General features: G+C 44.0%; 2 protein-coding genes across 6 annotated transcripts in view; one reads left to right on the forward strand and one right to left on the reverse strand.

The window, feature by feature from the left end:
* Positions 1–1,285: 1,285 nt before the first annotated feature.
* Positions 1,286–6,447, reverse strand: CEP20 (centrosomal protein 20). Of its 5 annotated transcripts, none has more exons than XM_059861753.1 (5): positions 5,554–5,867; positions 4,893–5,090; positions 4,225–4,309; positions 3,252–3,394; positions 1,286–1,692 (listed from the first exon to the last, which is right to left on the reverse strand). In XM_059861753.1, the coding sequence occupies exons 1-5, from the start codon at positions 5,579–5,581 to the stop codon at positions 1,616–1,618; spliced, it is 531 nt and encodes a 176-aa protein (XP_059717736.1). In that variant the 5' UTR covers positions 5,582–5,867; the 3' UTR covers positions 1,286–1,615. The 5 variants fall into 5 exon arrangements, 3 of the variants coding, with proteins under 3 accessions (XP_059717736.1, XP_059717737.1, XP_059717739.1); XM_059861754.1 differs by having other exon boundaries at positions 3,252–3,391; positions 5,554–5,840; XR_009488636.1 differs by lacking the exon at positions 4,225–4,309 and having other exon boundaries at positions 5,554–6,447.
* A 2,264-nt stretch (positions 6,448–8,711) lies between these two features.
* The window catches only part of ABCC1 (ATP binding cassette subfamily C member 1), a 47,973-nt gene continuing 37,510 nt past the window's right edge, over positions 8,712–19,174 (forward strand). Inside the window, exon 1 of the mRNA XM_059861513.1 lies at positions 8,712–8,867. Within this exon, the coding sequence (XP_059717496.1) occupies positions 8,820–8,867 (48 nt within the window). The 5' untranslated portion in view covers positions 8,712–8,819. The remainder of the gene's footprint in view (positions 8,868–19,174) is intronic.

The following is a 19,174-nucleotide window of genomic DNA, read 5'->3' on the forward strand; positions in this document are numbered from 1 at the left end:
CTACCACCAAAAATTCATTTCCCTGGGAGCTCCATGGCACCTGGGCAGCATCTGAATGATCTGTAGTGGGAAGACAGAAAGCCGAAGCAGTGGCTGTGGTTACACTGAAACATTTGCATAGCAGAGAAGGATTGAGCTTTTGTGTTTTCAGAGCCTTTCTTTGCCCTTGAAAAGACAATTCAGAATCCAAATACACATAACAATTTGATCCACTGCTTCATGGAAGAACACAGGTCTAGCACTGAACTTCCAGAAAATCAAATGAAAAATTCAGGCATGGCTCTTCAGCCCAGCAGCTGAAGGTGACAGAGGTGTGAGCACAGAGCACACAGAGATTCCCTTGCCTGATCCAGTGGTCAGCTGCCACTGCTGCAGAGCTGCAGAGGACTTAGATGGATTTGATTGAGATTTATTTGCAAACACGTGTCCTCCCCTCCTGGCAGCAGTCCTGAGACACTCACAAATCAGCCAAGGAGGAGCTGCCAGCACTGCCAGTCACACGGAGGACATGAGCTCACTGCTGAGGCTTCAGATGCAATTGCAGCCTCTGCAGTTCCACATCAAAGCACAGGCTGCTGGGAGAAATAAAAAGTATTGCACCCTGTAATGCTAACTGGGTGAAATCAAGATAAAGGCAAAATTTCACAGTGTGAAATTGACAGCTTGGGGTCCCGGCAACTTCACAAACTGCAGGTTCTGCTCCTCTCTTTCCCCCTCCACTGTACCATTTATCTAACAATAAAGATTTTTAAGGACCTGACTCTAGAGATTTATTTATACAAGACTCCTCTCAGTACCACTGGATATATTTAACATTTATGCATTTTGTTAAAATGAGAATAGAAAAAAATAGATGTTATTTTTTATGTACCCTGCAAGTTTGGCTTTTAAAATAAATTACCATCTCAAAACATGTAAATACCTCAGCTAAAAAAGAGTTCTGGGAATCAGTAATCTACTATCAACTTTATTTTTAGCTTTGCCTGACTTAGAGTTCCATGCTGTTTGGGAAAAAACCCCAGAAGTTCCTTCGCCTCCCATATACCCAGTGTTACACTGTACAATTTATAGCAACTCCAGATGGAAAAAACTTGCCCTTGTTTGTTTGCTGGAATGAAGATAAATATAGTCCCCATTTCTGGAGAATTAAAAACAACTATCCCTCTAAATCACTTCAATTTTTCAATTAGAATTTCTTTTCCTTACTTATCTGAAAGTTGCAGCTTCTTTTTAAAAAGAATGATTTAAATGTTTAGTTTGAACACTCTCAAAATACCACACAGAATAAAATTGAAAAATTTTATTCAGAAACACAGGGAAAACACACAAAGATATAAATGTAAAAATTATAACTTATTATATAAAAATTTATTGGGTAAACTCAGTATATTCAGGTGCAATTCTAGACACAGGATTCACTAATGTGAGTCCCTATACAGTCTTCCTTCTAACATTTTTAGATTGACAGTAAGTATGACCTTGTCATCCTGTCTCATGAGTAGATGTTACAAGCTAAAATGGTCCCACTGGATTTATTGGAGAAATGTATGAAATGAAGAATGTCCTAAATTAAATCTGACAGACCTTGAAATGAGAAATTAGAAAATGAAAGATATCATCTCTTTATACTTTGTAAAATGAGAGGCTCTTCGATGCTCATGCCAGCCATCCTTCCTGGTTCTGGAATTCTGTCTGAAAATGAAACACAAAAATATTCTCATCTATCTGGAGCTCCAAGGTCTATTATCTTCTACTGTTACCAACTTTGATGCACAATATCAGCATAGGGAATTTAGGAAATTTTATAGATTAATGTTTCCATGCAGCTGTAGGAGATAAAAGCTTTATACTACGGAGTAGATTTCAGACAACTCCCAACTCAGCTGTAGCAAATGAGGTAAAGAAACACCATATTTCACACCTTTTATCAGGATCCCCAGTCTGCTGGGATACTCATGCATCTAAATAAACAAAATAAATTCTAAAGTGAAAAGCAAGCTAGATGTTAAATAAGAGACTTGGCAGGTTGAGTTTATGAATGGACTTGATTACCTGAATATGTAGCCTAATGAAAACAGTAGCATAATTAGTATTTTAAACCCACTGCCTTTAGGTCTCTACTAACATACTCCTCAAACACATGCAGAAAGTAATTTCAGAATATATTTACTTAAAGGTTCAAGGCCTTAAAAATTTATGTTTTTTGCTTAGTTCTAAAAAAGAAATGAGCTGTTGTGTCTTATGATTGATCCTAAGTTCTGTAACTAACAGTAATCAATGAAATCTCCATGTGAAGTTATACTGGAGTCAACAGGGCAGGGTGACCTTGCAGAGTCAGCAGAAACAAAAGTTACTTTAAAAACAATTCTCCTATACACTCAGTTTGTTTTAAAAATGGAAAAAATTCTGAAGGGAATAACAATGGAATGCTTTCTGTCAAAGAGGTAAATGATAGTAGTTTTGGTATGGAAATTTTGTTTCTTCAGCCCCCTCTTCTGGCAGAAGAAAATATCATTGTCTCAATTAATTAACTGTTAAAAAATGGTTAGTACTTCTCACCCGTTTTAGATGTCAGTACAATCTCAGGCTTCATACTTTTGAAATTTTTGGATACAAACCTAACAGTTCATAGTATTAACAGGAGAGTAATAAATTTGCAGAGTAAAAAATGAAGCAATATGCCCAGCAGTCTCTTTGAAGGAAAAAGCTGGGCCAGTGAACCTTTTCATTCTCTAGCTTAGGTGGTATTCATTGTAACCAGTCCTAAAGCAGATCAGAAAAGGCAAGAAAGATTTAGCAGTGTTTACTGTAGAGCAATGAACTTTGGGCTTAAGCTTTTGTGGCAAATGGGATATGAATTATGTTCTCAGAAAAGGTTTATGCCCATGTAAAGAACTGACAGCTAAAGAGTTAAGAAATTTCTATAGAAATTAGGTTAGATCAGATAAGAAACAGAGATATGCCCACTATTTAATATATTTTATTGATAATTTAGGTTAAAATATTATGTTGAATTCCCAGTATAGTGAGACTGTCTCTAGCTGACCCTTTTCAGGTTTGTAATAATATAAGGGAGTACAATTTGGCCAGCTGAGCTTTTAGGGTAAAGCCATTTGGTGTCAGATGAAAGCACTGCTTGCACAGAGGAGGTACACAGTGTCCAGCTGCATGGTTATGCTATTATAAACATATCCATGGTCTAGGAAATCTGGTCACAGATAAAAGTTCTGCAAAAATAACACTGCACACACCTTTTTGATTTCTCTCAGCAAGTGGTTTGCCAAGGTTCTGCTTTGGATAATTCAGCAAGGACACTTTTGGAAGGATATTCTGGGTACTTTCTTCTTTACCACCGTGTAAGAAATGAGAGAGAATTCCATACAGGAGAGGTCTGCTTAAGGGAGAAATTCAAAAGTAGTCTGTAAAGTCTGTGAAATACTGAGCATTAAAAATACACCCTTCCCTCCTTAGATCTTAATATTTACTTCTACAATATGTACATATATCTTTAATGACTTAAAACCCATCCAAGTACCATTACATAAATAAGCACAGTCCTAAGCTCCCCGTGAGCACCAACACTGCCCTAAAAAGCTCAGACTAAGAGACACTCTCCACTGAACTTCAGCTCCCCTGGCAGGTGAAGAACTGGAGTGTGTTCAGCACAGATCCACATTCTCACCCATGGATCAGAAGGATCCACAGAAGGATCCACTCACAACAGATCAGACTTTGGTGGGCCAGTCCACCATGGCACATCCCAAACATGGCTCTTCCTAAGGTTCAGACAGCACAAGCTACAGAGAATGCTCAACGTGTCTGAACCTGCCTCAGCCTCAGGTCATTAATGCAGTTTTATTGCAGCACTCTGATTTTATATCTAATCTCACAGTAAACTTGCTATTGCTCCACACAGCAACGCACAGATATGCAAAGAGCAGATCTGCTTTCTGTAGACTGTACTGGTAAGAGAGCTGTGTTTTGGAGCACAAGGGCACTCTCTGGAGAATGCCACAGTGTTGGCAGAATGCAGTGTTAGTTTGGAGTATGTCTGAACACGGCCCCACATTTGGCATCCTGTAGCTGAATCCAGCATATTAGAACATGTGTGGGATCAGCCACATTTTAATTGGTGAGAACATCTATAGGTGATTTAAAATTACACTAAAGAGAAAAATATACTGGCATATAGAATATACTGTGCATTCCAAAATTCCTCCTTACACTGATTTTCCACTTGCATCTTCAACTATATTCAGCTCTTTGGCAAGAAATTGCCTATCCAAGGGCACTTCAGGCTGGCCGGATTCTGGAAAACAAAATCCCTGAATCTTATGACCAGTAAGAAAAATGTCACCAATTAAGAAGAACATGAGAGCACACACCTCCCTTTTAGACTATTACTAACAGTGTATTGCAATTCAGGGAACTCACTTAAGCATTAGTGATTCACACAGGTATAATTTACAATAGCACATTATAGTTTTTATCTTCACTCCTAAAGAATCTTAGAAAAATACTAAAGAAGTTTTACAGTATAAAGATAAATTCATCAGGCAAACAACTCTTTCTCTAAACTACTACTCTCAGGCATGTCAAGGATTTGCAGGCTGTTATCAAGTTTTCTTGCCCTCGCATCGACTACTGTGTCAAACATTTTACCTCAAGGGTAAAGGAGAAGAGAATAAGTTTTCTTGAAAACTAATGGAGTGATTTGGCTTAATGCTGCAAGTAGAGAGCTGTGGAGAGGTTGTTTGTACCCTCTTAATTCCCAAGGGAAGACAAGGTTATGCAGCTTATCACACTTACTGATTCCATAATATCAATGGAATTATTCAACCAACCAGTCACTGATCACTATTGCAGCAATGACACAAATTCACGGCCAATACCTGCCGTCAGAACAGATGCTGAGTATTTATACTTGTTGTACTCCAGGTATTCCCGAATGAGCTCATTGATCAGGAGGTTCTCCCGGGATAGCGTCGGCCGCGGCTCGCTCTGGTCATCCAGGGCATTGAACACTTCAGCTCTGATCCTCGCTTTGATTTGGGCAAGAGCTCCTCTTTTTTCCAGAGTGTCCTTTAAAACTACCACCATAAAAAGGCGCGTTAATTTAAAGCCAAACACATTCCAGGAGCAGCAGCATTAATTAGCCCCGATGCAAACAGAGTTCTGCCGTGTGCCAGTGCGACAGCGATAAGGTATCGGCACCTGCGCACGTGCCAGCACCCACCAGGCCAGGCACGTCCCAGATAAAATTAAGCCTTCAGAAAAGTCACAAATACAATTTTTTTTATTTTTTTAGTCGCAAGCATACGTTCTGGCAATTTAAGAAATAGGATGCTACTGCACCAAGAAGCGTTTAATACTGAAGTATACTGAAATACAGCCCACGGTACATGACGGGGCCAGCGCCAAGGGACGGGGGTCCCCAGCAGCGCCCGCGGCAGCTCTGAGACCCATCCGGGTGGCCGCGGAAGGCCGATCCGCACTCCTGCCCTCCCGGCGGCCCGAGACACCCCCGACCCCGGCCGCAGCCCCGGCCCCGACCTGCTTTGAGCTCCGCCACCGTCGCCATGGCCGCCGGGACCCGGATGGCGCCGTGCGCACTGCGCAGGCGCGGGGCCGGGCGGCGGGAGCTCCCTGAGGGGACAGCGCGGGGCCGGGCGGGAACAGAGAGATCCCTGAGGGGACAGCGCAGCTCCCGCCCGGCCCCTCAGGGAGCGGAGCCCTGGGGGATCCCTTGGGGGCCAGCGGCCCGCGGGCCAGGTCCTGCCGGGATAGAATAACCAGCATCAGCAGCGCCTCCGCGCTGCCCGTGGAGCTGCCGCTCGGTGTCCTGCTGTCCAGCCCCGTCAGCTGGGCGGAGTGTCGGGGTGCCACGCTTTCTCCTTCTGTAATTTCAGAGGTTGGCAAAAAATCGGGGAAGGAAGCATGGAAAATAAGCAAGAATTTCTTCCTTGTGTGCCGCGGGGGAGTTTTGCACCGAGTCCCTGACAGATGTACTGTTGATTAAAAGCACTCGCCAAAGCTGAGCTTCTAATGAACAGGACTTGCCAAAATGTAACTGTATACGGGGTGTTTTGCAAGCCTGAGGATCCCTGGCGTGTCTGGAGGCTTGTGTGTGTGCTCCGTGTTGCTGGGATGAGTCAAGTGTTTATTCTGTCAATGCATGAAGTATTTCCCAAAGGAAATGCAGCCGGTGTGGGTGAACAAACTGGATTTGCTATTGTCTGCTGGGGCTTGAAGGAAAATGTGTGTTGTTTTAGGCTTTACTGCCTAAGACAAGACTTAAGTGTGGGGGTCGAGGAGTTTGTTAGGATTGTTTTGTGTTGTTTCTTTTTGATGTTTCCTCTCAAAGCAAATATTTATATGACAGTCTTCCAAAGCCTCTCTGGTAGAGGTCAATAAATAAAATTGAGGAAAATCAGGAGTGGTGGTGAAGTCAGTGTGTTCCCTTAGCCCAGCAGATGCTGACAGTGAGTCAGAGCAGTGCTTGCCCCCTGGCCACCCTGAGCCCGCTGCCCGGATCCGCAGGGGGACTCTGGGGATGAACAGCTGTTTATGTTTAATGTTGTGGCATTTTCACAGTCTAAACATGTTTCTCTGCATCCTTCCAAACTTCTCCATTACCTTGTGAGTCACTTTTCCATCACATCTGATTTCCCGTTGATAAGTTGTTGCAGTTGTTTTCCACGCTGCTTCAGTTTTGTGTCCCGCTTCAATTTGTATTCTACAAAAAAAAAAAAAAAAAAAAAAAGAATTTTGTGTAGTTCTTTTTTCTGCTTGCAGGGGAATCTCCTTTGTAGATGAGATTTCAGTTTCTATTTCTTGTATCAATCTGTTTTTAAAAGATGCTGTTACAACAATGCTTTGTAAAATCCACGTCCAGTGACTTTCTGGTACTCTGAGATTTGGTTCTGTATTTCTGCAAGTTTGGACTCATGTCAGCTCTAGTTTTTCTCCTCCACAAAAAACATTTTGAATGTATTACATTTTTCTTCTGAACTCTTTGGCTTCCTCTCACATTAATTATTTACTCTGTATTTTGACTGTATTTTGGTTTACAAGGAAATAGAATCAATTGGAAGAGAACTAGTTTGAGGTGGAAATACAAGAATAATTTTTTGAGGAGAAACATCATTGACATGGAGCATGATGATTGTGACATTGGGACAGTCTGGGGCTGAAAGAGAAATATTTGGAATGTGAAACTTCAATTTTGTTAGTCTTTTAGCTTACAGTAAACATATGTGGGTAAAAAATGTATCTTTCTAGACACTCCTCACTTAATGCTTATTTACTGTCTTTTGCATATAAAAAAAAAGGGAATCATACCTGAACATTTAGCTGTTCTCTTGCAATACCATAAAGATTTTAACATGATATGAATTAGGGTATGGATTAAACTGACAAACTCGTAGGACTTCTGACACCCAACATGTGTGATCTTTCTGAGATGATTCTGCTCCGTCCATCAGTGCAGATGGGAGCTGGGCGGGCTGGACTCAGCTGCTGCTCTTTGACCTGACACCCTGAGAATGTGGATCCAGGGGGACAGACCAGAAATATTGCAGTCAGATGGACAATCTGGCCACCACTAGTGCAGCTCTGAAACTGCAGCTTGGAAAGGGCAGGTGAATAAAGAAGCAATCTGTGATATATTTTTGTGTGTGCGATGCCTGGTTTTAAGTTACACATTAAACAAACAAGACCTGTCTCTTTGTCTGTTACCATGATTTCTCTGGATGGACAAGAGCATTTTAAATTGAGGTTTGTGCGATTAAAGATTTCAGATATTACTGTGGAGTACTATGTAACCACCCGGCTATTTCCTGCAGCATGTGATGCCATTCCTACATATGTACCACCATACTCTAGCTGGTCTATTCTGGTACAGTAGTCAGGCGAGCTGACTGCGGATTTAACTGGTGCATTTTAAATAGGATGTGAAGACACCGTGCGACACGACCCAATGCAACCACAGGGCTGTGCAGTCAGCTTAACTACTACGCATTTTAATGCAAACCTGGTTGTGGATGAAGTTGCTTTGGTTCTGTTCGTGTAAGTCAACTTGAACTAGGTAAGGGCATTGAAACCAGTACAACTGGTTCACGCTGAGAAGTGAGCTATTTGAAGGTGAGCTTAGGCTTTCCCTGGAGCATTCCCCTAGGACCTGCCTTGGCTCACCTCGCGGGGCCCGGGTGCCAGCGGGGCACTGCGTTACCTCTCCCCGGGGGACACGTGGGCACTCTGTTCCCAGGGGCCGGAGCAGCGCCTCGAAGAGGGAGATGCCGTCATGCCCACCGCTGGCTCCGGTCCAGCCCGGCGGGCAGGTGCGGTGCGGACGCGAGGCGCAGGGCCCTGGAAGCTGATGGAGCAGCAGACCCGGGCAGGCGGGCGCGCCCGCGAGGCTCCGGGGACAGCAATTCCGCCCCGGCTACGCTCGGGGGCGCGGGGCATTTCTGCGATGAACAAAGGCACGCGTCGGGCTCCGGCCGAGGCTCCTGGGCCCGTCGTCCGCCCTGATGCGGATGCGTTGGTGGCCCCGCGGGACGCGCCCAGGCCGGCGTTGCGGGCGCACCCGCGGTGCCCGCACGCGTGCGGACCGGCCGCCCCCGCCGCCGAGACGGGGCTGCGCAGAGCGGGCGGCGGCGGCGGCCCGGGCTCGGCATCCCCGTGACGCGGAGCCAATCAGGGCTCCGAGCTGATTGGCTCCGCTGCCGCCCGGCCCCGCCCGCCGCCGCCGCTCAGGCCGGGGAGCCGTGGACGGGAAAGCTCAGCCGCGGGAGTCCGCGGTCGCCTCGCCGCGCTCCATGGGGATCGAGACCTTCTGCAGCGCGGACGCTTCCGAGCCCTTCTGGGTGAGCGGCGGGATGGGGCCGCGGCGGCTCGGCTTGGCGGCGGCTGCCGGTGTCGGCACGGAGGGATGGCGGGGAGTCGGGTGGGGCTTGGGTGGTGACGGAGCCCGAGGGGTTGCGCCCGGCAGCGGGGGAGCGGGAGCCTGCGGTGCAGGCGCTCCCCGGCAGAGCGCGGGGGCCGCGGTGCGCCCCGGCCGTGCGGGGCGTGAGCACTGGCGCGGAGCGGCCGCGGGCCGGGGGGGCCGGGCCGTGCCGGCGGATCGTGGGCTCCGCCTGGGCGCGGTGTCCTCACGGCCGGGTCGCGGAGCGGGCGCGCCTCGTGTGCGGGGCTTTCGGCCGGGAGATGCTTGGAGGGGGAACTGGCGAGGGGGTGCCTGCCCGGCGCTGGGAACGAGCTCCGAGCGGCCGGGGCAGTCTCTGCCCACGCGTTTGGCTGCGTTACTCGGGGCCGTGCGGGTAACAACAATAACGGTGTCTGACGGCTGCCGGCACACGAGAGCGGCTGAAGGAGGCCACGGACCAGCGCTTTCGGCAGCCTTGTCGCACCTTTGTACAGCAGTATTTTGGCTCTTCCTTAGCGCAGAGCGGTGGGCGCAGGTGCTGTGCGTGCCCTGAGCTGTGCACGGGTCAGCGGTGTGGGGACGCTGCGGGGGCGTCTCGCGCAGCTGAGACCCCTGAGCGCGGTTCCTGTGCGGGGACACGCGGCTCCTGGAGCAGCGAGGCACCGGGGAGAGCAGCACCGGAGGGAAAATTAATCTCAGGAGCAAACTGGTTGTGTGTTGAAGGAGGTTGTGTGGAGGAAGGGAAGAACTGGAAGTTAAGAAAATAAATTTGGAGTAGAGCTACTGAAGTCAACATAGGAAGAGAACTACTTGTGTATTCATCAGATGTTTGCCAAATAGTTTTGAGCTAATGAGCTGCCTTAGTAGTGAAAAAAATAGAATCAGATGTCTCAATAAATACCATTGTACTATTTATCTCAAGAACGATTAGGATATTATGAGTAGATATTTTTAAAATCATCAAGACTAAGACAATTATTTTTTTTCTAGCTGATCAAAAGTGACTCTGCTAACTTGCTTTTAAATTGCTTATACTAATATCTTTTTTCTGCTATTTCTCAGGTTTTTCAGAACTGGCTGAATTATGAGTTGTCACTATACATATTTTTTTTCTCTCCCATAGAATGAGACTTTTCATTTGAAGGGCTTAGGAGAACACATGTTTCAGAATGAGTTTATGGAGCAACTGACTTGAGAGAGCAGTAGGATTGTGAAAAAGAGCTACCAGCTCATTCTTTGAGCTGTGGAATTGTCACATCAGATAGGCACAAGAGAAGTTGTGCCGCACATAGGAAGTTGGAAGCAGCCAGTTTATATAGGATTTTTGGCAGCAGATTCTTTTATTAGGAGAACTGTTCTCATGTGTATTACAGCCATTTCTGGTATTTTTGTAAAAACTACTCCATTCATTTTTTCCACTAGTTGCATTGATTCACATCTTTTGGGATTTGTGATCTTTCTCCAAATCACATGGAGTCTGCCTTTCATTTCTTCCAGCTCAGGATCCTGTGGCTGTGGTTGTTTGATTTCTGGGCTCTTCTGATCCTGCAGAAGAATAATTGTGCATTTGAATGAGGGTTAGATATGCCTGGAAAAATCTTCTTCATGCTGACCTTGTCTTCATAAGCAACACTCTGTTTCCTCTTTGTTGCATCATTCTCAGTAGGGGAGAGTAGAAATGCCAGTTTGGGTGCCTTTGGGTACTCTGGCTGCTGCTTTTTCTGACATTTCCATTATTGCTGCTATTTAAAGCTGAAGTTGTAGTGGATTTTCAGAAATTGTCTATGTATGTGCAGAGTTTACTGGGCTTTTAGGTATGTCCTGTGGTTGGGCTGCTGTTCTTCCTGGCTTCTGGACTGCACTCTTGTGCTTCTAGAGCTGGGTGATAGCTGGATACACAGTGGCATATGTTATTGCATTCTTGTGGTGGCTGCATCAGCTGTGTTGGGTGGTCCTGAATCCTTGCTAGTGGAGCAGAGGGATTTCTGGAAAACTCGACTTCAAGGAGATGGTGTTTTCTTTGTTTTCTGTCAGAGGTGATCCTGAGTTGTGTGCAGGTCAGTTTTAAATTGTGGGGGAGACTGTGGCTGAAAGGACCTAATGGACCCTTAAAACTGTATGCTAATCTTCTTAGGCTTTGCTGGCCAGGATTTTTCTTGTTTGCATACCCAAGGAATGTTATTGTTGAAAGTTCTTGTCTGAGAACTAAACAGATTGGTTTTATTTAATACTTTCTCTGAAAGGTCAGGAACCCAAGGAAGGCTGCCATCTTCATGATTTTTTTTTTCTTTCACACTGTCTAACCTCTGTGGCCCTACTTATTGCAACACAGCAACAAGTTGTCCTGGGAGTCCTGTTGGGAAGGGTGCGTACTAACAAAACTTGTAGCTACGGCTTAACTCTGATTGCAGTTCTCCTAAGACCTACCTTTTACAACTGTCCCAAAGCCCTCTGAATTTAAGGATTCCCACACTACTCAGTGTGTTAACTGTGCAATCAGATTTTACTGTATAGAGTTCTTTTATAGAACTTTACTGCATCTTGCTTCCTTTAGACTCCCTTTTTGGACAAGTACAGTTAATCCTTGCTTGTTCTACCATCGCTGAGTGTCTTGGAATGAATATTCCATCCATAAAATAAAGAAAGGTACAGCTGTGCAAGATGAAGTTACTATTTACTGATAGTTGTTGATTACAATAAAAGCTTGAAAAACCATAGTGCACTACTTGCATTCCAGTTCAGTGAATTTAAGGGCCTGTTCAAGCTGTAAAACTTTGTGACCTGACACACTGAGTGAGCTTTGGCTAGAATATCACTGCTGTCTGAGCACAGCCTACCTTGTTTCAATAGCAGCACACAGAAAGGCAGAGGTGAAGCAGGGTGAGGAACGCTGGTTCCAGGTAAGCAGGATAAATGTCACAGCAGATGTAGAACTCACTGTACACTTTGGCCTCCTGACCTGCCTGTCTGGAGATAGCAGCACATGCACAGTTGCTGGTCTCAGTGCATGTGCATTTTGAAGAAATATGGTGTTTTTTCTTTGAATAAAATCTTGGTTTCAGTTTTTTTCAGAGCTTGTAAACTCTGCGGTATCATGTTTGGAGAAGTCTTTTCATGTTTGAAATTGCTAAAGGAAGAGGTTTACAGTTTTTGTGACACTTTGGGATTTCAAAGCTCACGGTGGGGTTTCATGAAAAAGTGTGAAATATGCATCTGAAACTTTTGAGTTTCTTGCTAATACTTAAGGGACTGTGACATAAATGGTTTATATAAATATAAGTTCCTATCGTGTTGTTCACAGGCAGACATTTTGTTTTTTAAAGTTAATTTTCATAGAAGTTCTTTATTTCCGTGGAAATTTTGCAGATTTTTTTCCCACAGTTTTTTAGTTGGGCTTTTCGCTGTTGAGAAATGATTGAAAGTGAGTAATTGTATTCACTCCTAGGAGAAAAGCAAGTTTTGAGATTCTGTTTTGTTTTGAAAATCTTGTAATGATTCAAGCTGTAAACTCTGGCCTATTTCTCCCCTGTTTGTTCAGAAAGCTTTTGTGAAGCCTCGTCACTGTTAGTAAAGAAGTGGTATCCCCACACTGTGCCAGGTTTAGCTCTTTTTGTGTGAAAACAAACTAGAGAAGAACAGACTGGGTGAGTAAAGGTGAGGCAGAGCCTCATACACAAAATCTAGGGACCAGCTTGGAGGGATTGGGCTTTGCTTCCTTTGCCATTGTGCAGAGTTCTGGCTGAGGCTTTTGGGCATGTTTGTCTGCCTAAATGAATGTATTTTCTTAGTGTTTGTCAAAGAGGTTATGTGTTGTATTTGGTTGACATTGTTGTAGTGGGAGAGATCCATAATGTAGCTTGATAGAATTTTATTAAGAAAAAAAAGTATTAATATTCTTTAATGCATTGCAATTATTAACTGACATTTGTGAAGTGATACTGTGTGACACAAACAGCTGCTGTGCTTATGTTATTTATGAAGACACTGGTAGTTTTACCAAAATAGACTTCTGAAGGAAAACCAGTCTTCTTATGTAAGGAGCAATTTCATGAAGTTCTGAAGATCTGTGGCTCATGCTGTCACACATCAGATAGGCAGTAAATTGGCACGTCTCTTGGAACCTGCAGCTCTTTGCACTGAAGATATGTCTTTAGTGCTTTTCAGTGTGTTTGTGGCAATGCTGGGGAGGGACTTGGAGGTGCTCTGGGAGGGTACTGGGTGAGCCTGATAAAAGCTACGAGTTTAGTCTCTGCTGAAGAGTGTGCAGGTCACGAAACTGCTTATATTCACTGACACTGGAAGGTCATGTGTGCACAGTGTCTGGAACAGAGGAGTAGCAGGGTGGTAAACAAGGAAGCCTTTACACAAAATGGTGCATTATTGGGATTAACAGCAGATTGCATGGTTCTCATGCCTTGGCTGTTGTCTTTTTTAGCAATGAAAGCCAGAGGCTTAATTGTCAGCTTTCTTCCATTTATGAACAAGGGTGGTCTAAATGTGTATAGAAAAATTAAACTTGGGTTAGAAATGAAACTGATATCCCTTGATCCAAAATAGATCAATTTAAGGGAAAACCAAGGAAATTAAGCCTGATAATCTGTTGTTGATGGGGATTTTCTGAACAGATCACCTGCCATTCCACAGCTGGCAATTCAGAATCACTCAGAAAAGTTTAAAAAGGGGAAAAAAGGTGGCAAAATGCCCGAGTAACCCGTGCCATTTCATGCAATCACAATGCAGTTTACATTGAAACACTGTGCTATACTGGGAGCGAGTGAAGGTCAGCTGGGGTTGGCTGAAGTCACTCTGGGTCACATCTCTAAAAAGCCTACTGCTGGGTACTGACCTTTAGCTTACTTTTAATAGAGTCAGAATTCCTTGCATTACTGTTTTCTCACTCTTTGCACCTGTGCTACCTTCAGATACAGTTTATCCCAGCTTAAGCTGTTACCTTAGTCCCTTGGTAAGATTATTACCCAGGTGTGTTCAAACTTCTCAGGGATCTGAGCTCGAGGTACAGGCTGTTGCATTATTAAGCAGAAGCAGCTGTGTTTGGTGCAAGAAGGAGATGAGAGCAAGAATCTTTTCCTTGTATCCTTTTAGGTAGCAGTGATTTCAGTGAAAAACTTTGCAGAAAGGTAAGAACCATCCTTAGAGTCTGAAACTAGAAGTGGTAAATATTTTGTTGTCAAGTGGCCAAATGTTTTGTCGTGGTACTTGCAGATATGGCAGGGTATGGAAATGCAGTGTCTGTAGAGAGAGGCTAAATTTTAATTTTGCGCGTTCTGATATAATCTGTTATATGTTTCTCTGATGCAAAAAAATAGCCATAGTTTGGTGGCTTTTGGCTTCTTAGGTTACAAAGCTCAGCTCTTGTAAATGCCACAGCTGCAGGTGCTCCTCTCTCTGGTAATTTGTTAGCACCTGCTTCTTATTTTAGACTAAAGGGAATAAAAAAGCAAAATATGCTTTTTTTTCCTTGGAATTTAACACAGGTCGAGCTGATGCAGTGCTTTCTATAATAAAGGATCTAAACTTTTTGTAAATATTAGGAAATACTCATGTGTGGGTTTGGAACACGGAGGTACAGACACCAGATTTAAGTTCAGGACCAGTTATTGGAAGGTAGAGGCTTTTCGTTCTCTGTGTTAACAAGTCAAATCTGCATTATGTAAGTAATTACTGTTGAGAACTTAAACCATTAAAACCATTTATAACTTGCTAAAACCATTTCTAATAGAAAACATTATGAGAAATTAAGTGCATTTTCTCATCACTAGAAACACTGGTGTTTTCCCCCTGTAAATATTCTTTATATGCATGATAAAAAAATTTAGGACCCTTGTTTATTATGTGATTATTATAGTTTGTAACTTTTCCACCTCTCGCTCTCACAATCTTGTCTTTGACAACATTAAGATATTTCAAGGATAAAGCTTAGGTTTTGGAATTTGAAGTGAAGGAGAGGCATGGTGTCTTCCCTTTTCTGAGGTCTCAGTCTGCTCATGGTATTTTGGGAAGCTGGGCTAGAAAACCTTTGCAGGGATTCTGGAGTACTTTTCTTGTACAAAGACCTGTTGCTTGTCTTACCAGCTTGTCACTCCCTGTGATGTGGGCTGAACAGTGAGCCCAGCAGAGCAGATCTGATGCTGGTGAAGGCTGTGCCGTGATCATTGTGCTTGTTTAGGCTCCATTCTAAACATGCTCTTAGACAAATGGTGAGCCTCAGCACAGGTTTCATCTGACTCCAAAACGTGAATGGCAGAACAACGATGGCATATCAGGTGTTAGGGACTTTTCAAAAGCAGGGTCAGAGCTCCTTTAAAGCAGCCTTAAAGAGAGAGGTCCTGTTCTGCACTTCCCTTACCCCCCTCCCTCTTGTGCACTGATGCAGCTCCTCTGAAGATGTAGGCTGAGCCAGATCTGCCAAATCTCCTGTCTGGGGAGAGGCAGGAAATTTGCTGTCCTAGATGGATGCCATGAGGCCGTTGGCTTTTAGCCTACACTGAGACAGAGAGTGGTTCAGTCACCTCATGGGTGCTACACTGGGACATTTTTCAATCTTGTACCAAGAGCTGGCAGATTGTAAGACTTCCTATTTCAATGGGAAAGTGATGATACTATTATAATGAAATTGTCAGCTGCAATTACATTGTTAGTTCCTGAGAGAGCTAATTACTTTCAGTCAACTAAAGGTAAATATTGCATTGAACAGAAAGTCTTTTTTATTGTTGGGGAGATAAGATTGAGAAACTTTATCTTGGTAGTACAAGGGAAGTGGTTCTTGTGTGGGTGATATTGAAGTAATGGGTACACAATGTCAGTGTCGAGCTCCATTTGAAGGAGTAAGTGTTGATCATTATGTTAAGATTCCAGTGTGGATTTGTAATTTCATTTTTTACATAGCTGTGTGCTAATGTTTTAAGTCACTTTTCAGTCACAGTTTGGTCCATGCAGGTGGATTTAACATTGTGGCTGGCAGCCTGCATCTCTAGCACACTTGCACACAGCAGGCATGAAACCAAGCAATTTGGGTCTCTCCATTTCTGCCACTGAGAATTCTGAAATGTGCTGTGGGTCAAGTGGGATTATTGGTGTGAGAACAAGCAACCCCTGGCTGCTCACTTGCCAGTTTTTCCTGGCTGCCAGGAGAGGCAGCCAGCATCAAATACTGTCGTTCCTCAGATTAGCCGTACAGGAGGCGTGCAACTGTCCTTGGTCTGTCTTCCCCCAGCAAAGACAGAATAATTGGCCTTTTGTGTTGCAACTTTGTCTTACAGCTCTACTGCCAATGCTTTTATCTTGCCTGTTCCTGAAATTTTAGACAGGAGTTAGTATAGTTCTTAATTTTCCTAGGTTTTAGGCACTGTTAAGTAAGTGGTTTACCTGTGAATGGATCAGTTTGGTTCTGGGGAATGCCAGGCATTTTTGTGCCCTTCTTGTAGACAGAGGGTTTCATTTCAAATCTGGTAGGAAGCTTTTTTTGTGCTATGAGAGAAAACATGCTGCAGGGCACTAGAACTGTGGACTGGTATTTTTGAACCATAGTGCTGATGATAGAAATGAAAACTGAGAAATAGGTCACGTAAAATTAAAAATACCCATCTGCTATTCTGGGAAACTTTAAAATTGTTAAGGAGTTTTTGAAAAGAAAAACCAACCTGAAACTATTTAACATCTGAGTTATGGTTCTTCTGGACTACACTAACACTGTTGGTTTAGTGTATCTCTCCCAACATCTACCAAGGAAGGAGCAAGGATCAGACTGATCCTTCTCCAGTGGGTTCCTGCAGTTGCAGCTTAAAATGAAGGCTGCTTCCAGATTATACAGTCCAATAGCTAGAGACTGTACCCTGTTTTTTCCTCCTCTTCCTTTATGGCAGGAGGCTGTTAGTTTGTGTGGGCTTTCAGTGGTTGTATCTCTGTCATTTGATGTGACTTCGCAAGGCAGAAGAGTTAACTGATCAGTGAGAATGAAAATGGTTAATCTTTGAGCTGAGAAAAATGGAGTAATTTCATGCTTTGATACAACTTGCTGAAAACAGTGTTTCTAAAACTTGAGTCAGAAAAAATGACATTAATTTGCTAATTAATGTTTCTTAAATATGAAGGTCTGCTTCAGTGAGTGTTTCTGCATTTTGTTTGTGATGGAAAAAAACAAAACTGAATCTGGGTTTATATAAAGCAAAGGAGAAGCATGTACTTTCCACTGGCACAGCTAGTCTAGACTTGTGTAACTGAACCTATGATTTAAATGTGAGTGCATGCTGGTTTCATGATGAGAGTGACACATTTTCCAGCTGTAGTAGAAGCTCCTAAAGCTGTGGTGTCCTCCATGCAGACCTTGGGGCATGCCTGCCTTTTGTAATGGATTGAGTTCCTCTTGGCTTTGTGCACTGGTGGTGATCCCAGCTGGGTTCAGCCTGAGAGCCTGCTCCTGCTGTGTCCTGCAGACATCTGTCTGCTCAGTGTGTGTCTGTGTCACTGCTCAGTGTGTCACTGCAGTGCCCCCAGTGCTTTTTGGGCTGGGGTTAACTGGGATCCTCCCGTGGCTGCTGCTCACTGTGGGGAGCTGTGACCCAGCACATGTGGCCCTGGCTGGAGGGGCTCTGTGAGCACGTGGGGTGCTCAGAGCAGGGGTGGGCTCTGCACCTCTGTTCCTGTCTGTGCTGCTGCCTTGTGTGAGCCCAGCTGAGGGCATCAGCAGGAAAGTGCTGCTGTCTCTCTCTTCACGTGTTGCTTGCCTTTTGCCACCTGAAATGAATGTAAAATGGAAGTGCCTTCTGCATCTCACCTGTGTGTTGCCATTTCTTTTGTACAGAGAAGTGTTTTTAAAGCTGAGCATGTTCCTACTTGATAGCAACAGCCTCTGGATGAAATCCTGGAAATATATGAAAGAGAACTGATGTTGCTGTTAAATTCTAGCAGTAGTCTTGCCCAAAATTGCCCACTTGTCCCATCTTTCTGTTCTGACCACTGAAGTACCATTGCATTGTGCACTCTTGCCTTTTATGCAGAAACCAACCCCTCCAGATAACTTGAAAATACGACAGTCAAATGGAAGTTTGCATGTTTTTGGAATATCCTCCAGCCAGTGTGCATAGCAGTCATGCATATAGCACTTCTTGCTTTTAATTTGCCACGTGGCAGTGACATGTGTTACCTGCCCTCACCTCCCTGGTATTTGCCAGATTCATTTTATAGAAAGCATTTACAAACAGGGAAAAAGAAGTTATCAACTTTCGAAAGGGTGTGTAGGTCTCCTAAAGTTTATTCAATAAAAAGATGTCAGTGCTTTTGTTTGTTTCTTGTAAAGCTGATTGCGTCTGGTTGGTTTACTTGTATAACCTTATAACTATGTTCATTTGTGAATTGTAAACTGTTCTGCAGAGTCATGAGACTTTTTTTCTTGGCTCTTTTGCTGCAGTAGTGCAGCTGGGACTTAGAAAGCCAAACCCATTTGTGTGGTGGCTAAATGTAAGGATGACTCAGCTGAAATTTCTGATGAGTTACACGCAGTCAGGAAGCTCAGTCAGCGTGTGGCTGCCCGCAGCGTCTCCCAGCCCCTGCCTTGTCACAAACAGCTTGTGACCCCTCCAAGGCACAGTCAAACATAACTGGGCATTCTTGTGTTCTACCACTGTTAATTCCCTGCAATTGGCTCTGAGATTTTCTAAAAATGAAAAATTAAAAATGATACAAAGTGAGCAGAATGTTTAGAATGCTGTGGAATTAGAGGAGGAGAATAACACTGAGTGTTCTGTGTATGCTGTCTGTTGTATCAGGTCCTAGATTCTGATAGAAATTGAGGGAAATGGGAAAGAAAATGTATCTTCCATTCCTCTTTAGATCTGTGTTGTCTTTGTAATTGTGTTTGAAGCTGTTTATTCAGCGGAACATGGGGACAAACAAGGATCAAAGTGTGGTGATTCTGGGCAGTGGGATCTGCTTTCAGCTTTGATGTTGGAATAGAGGGGACAGGCACTGCAGTTCCTTTTGGGTCTGTTTCCTCATCTGTAAAATGTGGCTAATGGCACCTGTTTCAGTGACCAGCTCAGGCTTTTATAAAGGAGTAGGATTACTGATATTATGTCCCAGTAGTGGTACTGGTGTTTTGTGTAGTGTAAGCTGTGCAACTGCCTGAAAAAATGCTTTGCCACTGGAAATTAACACTATAGTCAACAAGCCTTTGGATGTGGGACTGCTGCTCTTGGCTCAGTGACTTTTAAACAGAAGCCTGGGAGCAGT

Source organism: Haemorhous mexicanus, chromosome 17 (assembly GCF_027477595.1).
Source record: "Haemorhous mexicanus isolate bHaeMex1 chromosome 17, bHaeMex1.pri, whole genome shotgun sequence".
In the NCBI taxonomy this organism is placed as follows: domain Eukaryota; kingdom Metazoa; phylum Chordata; class Aves; order Passeriformes; family Fringillidae; genus Haemorhous; species Haemorhous mexicanus.

Excerpts from the sequence above, each read along its gene's own strand:
- CEP20 (XM_059861753.1), bottom strand. The coding sequence starts at position 5,581 with ATGGCGACGGTGGCGGAGCTCAAAGCAG. Across the intron at positions 4,310-4,892 it reads AGCATCTGTTCTGACGGCAG|AATCCGGCCAGCCTGAAGTG; the intron begins GTATTGGCCGTG and ends TTTGTTTTCCAG. Across the intron at positions 1,693-3,251 it reads TGCTGAGAGAAATCAAAAAG|ACAGAATTCCAGAACCAGGA; the intron begins GTGTGTGCAGTG and ends TTTCATTTTCAG.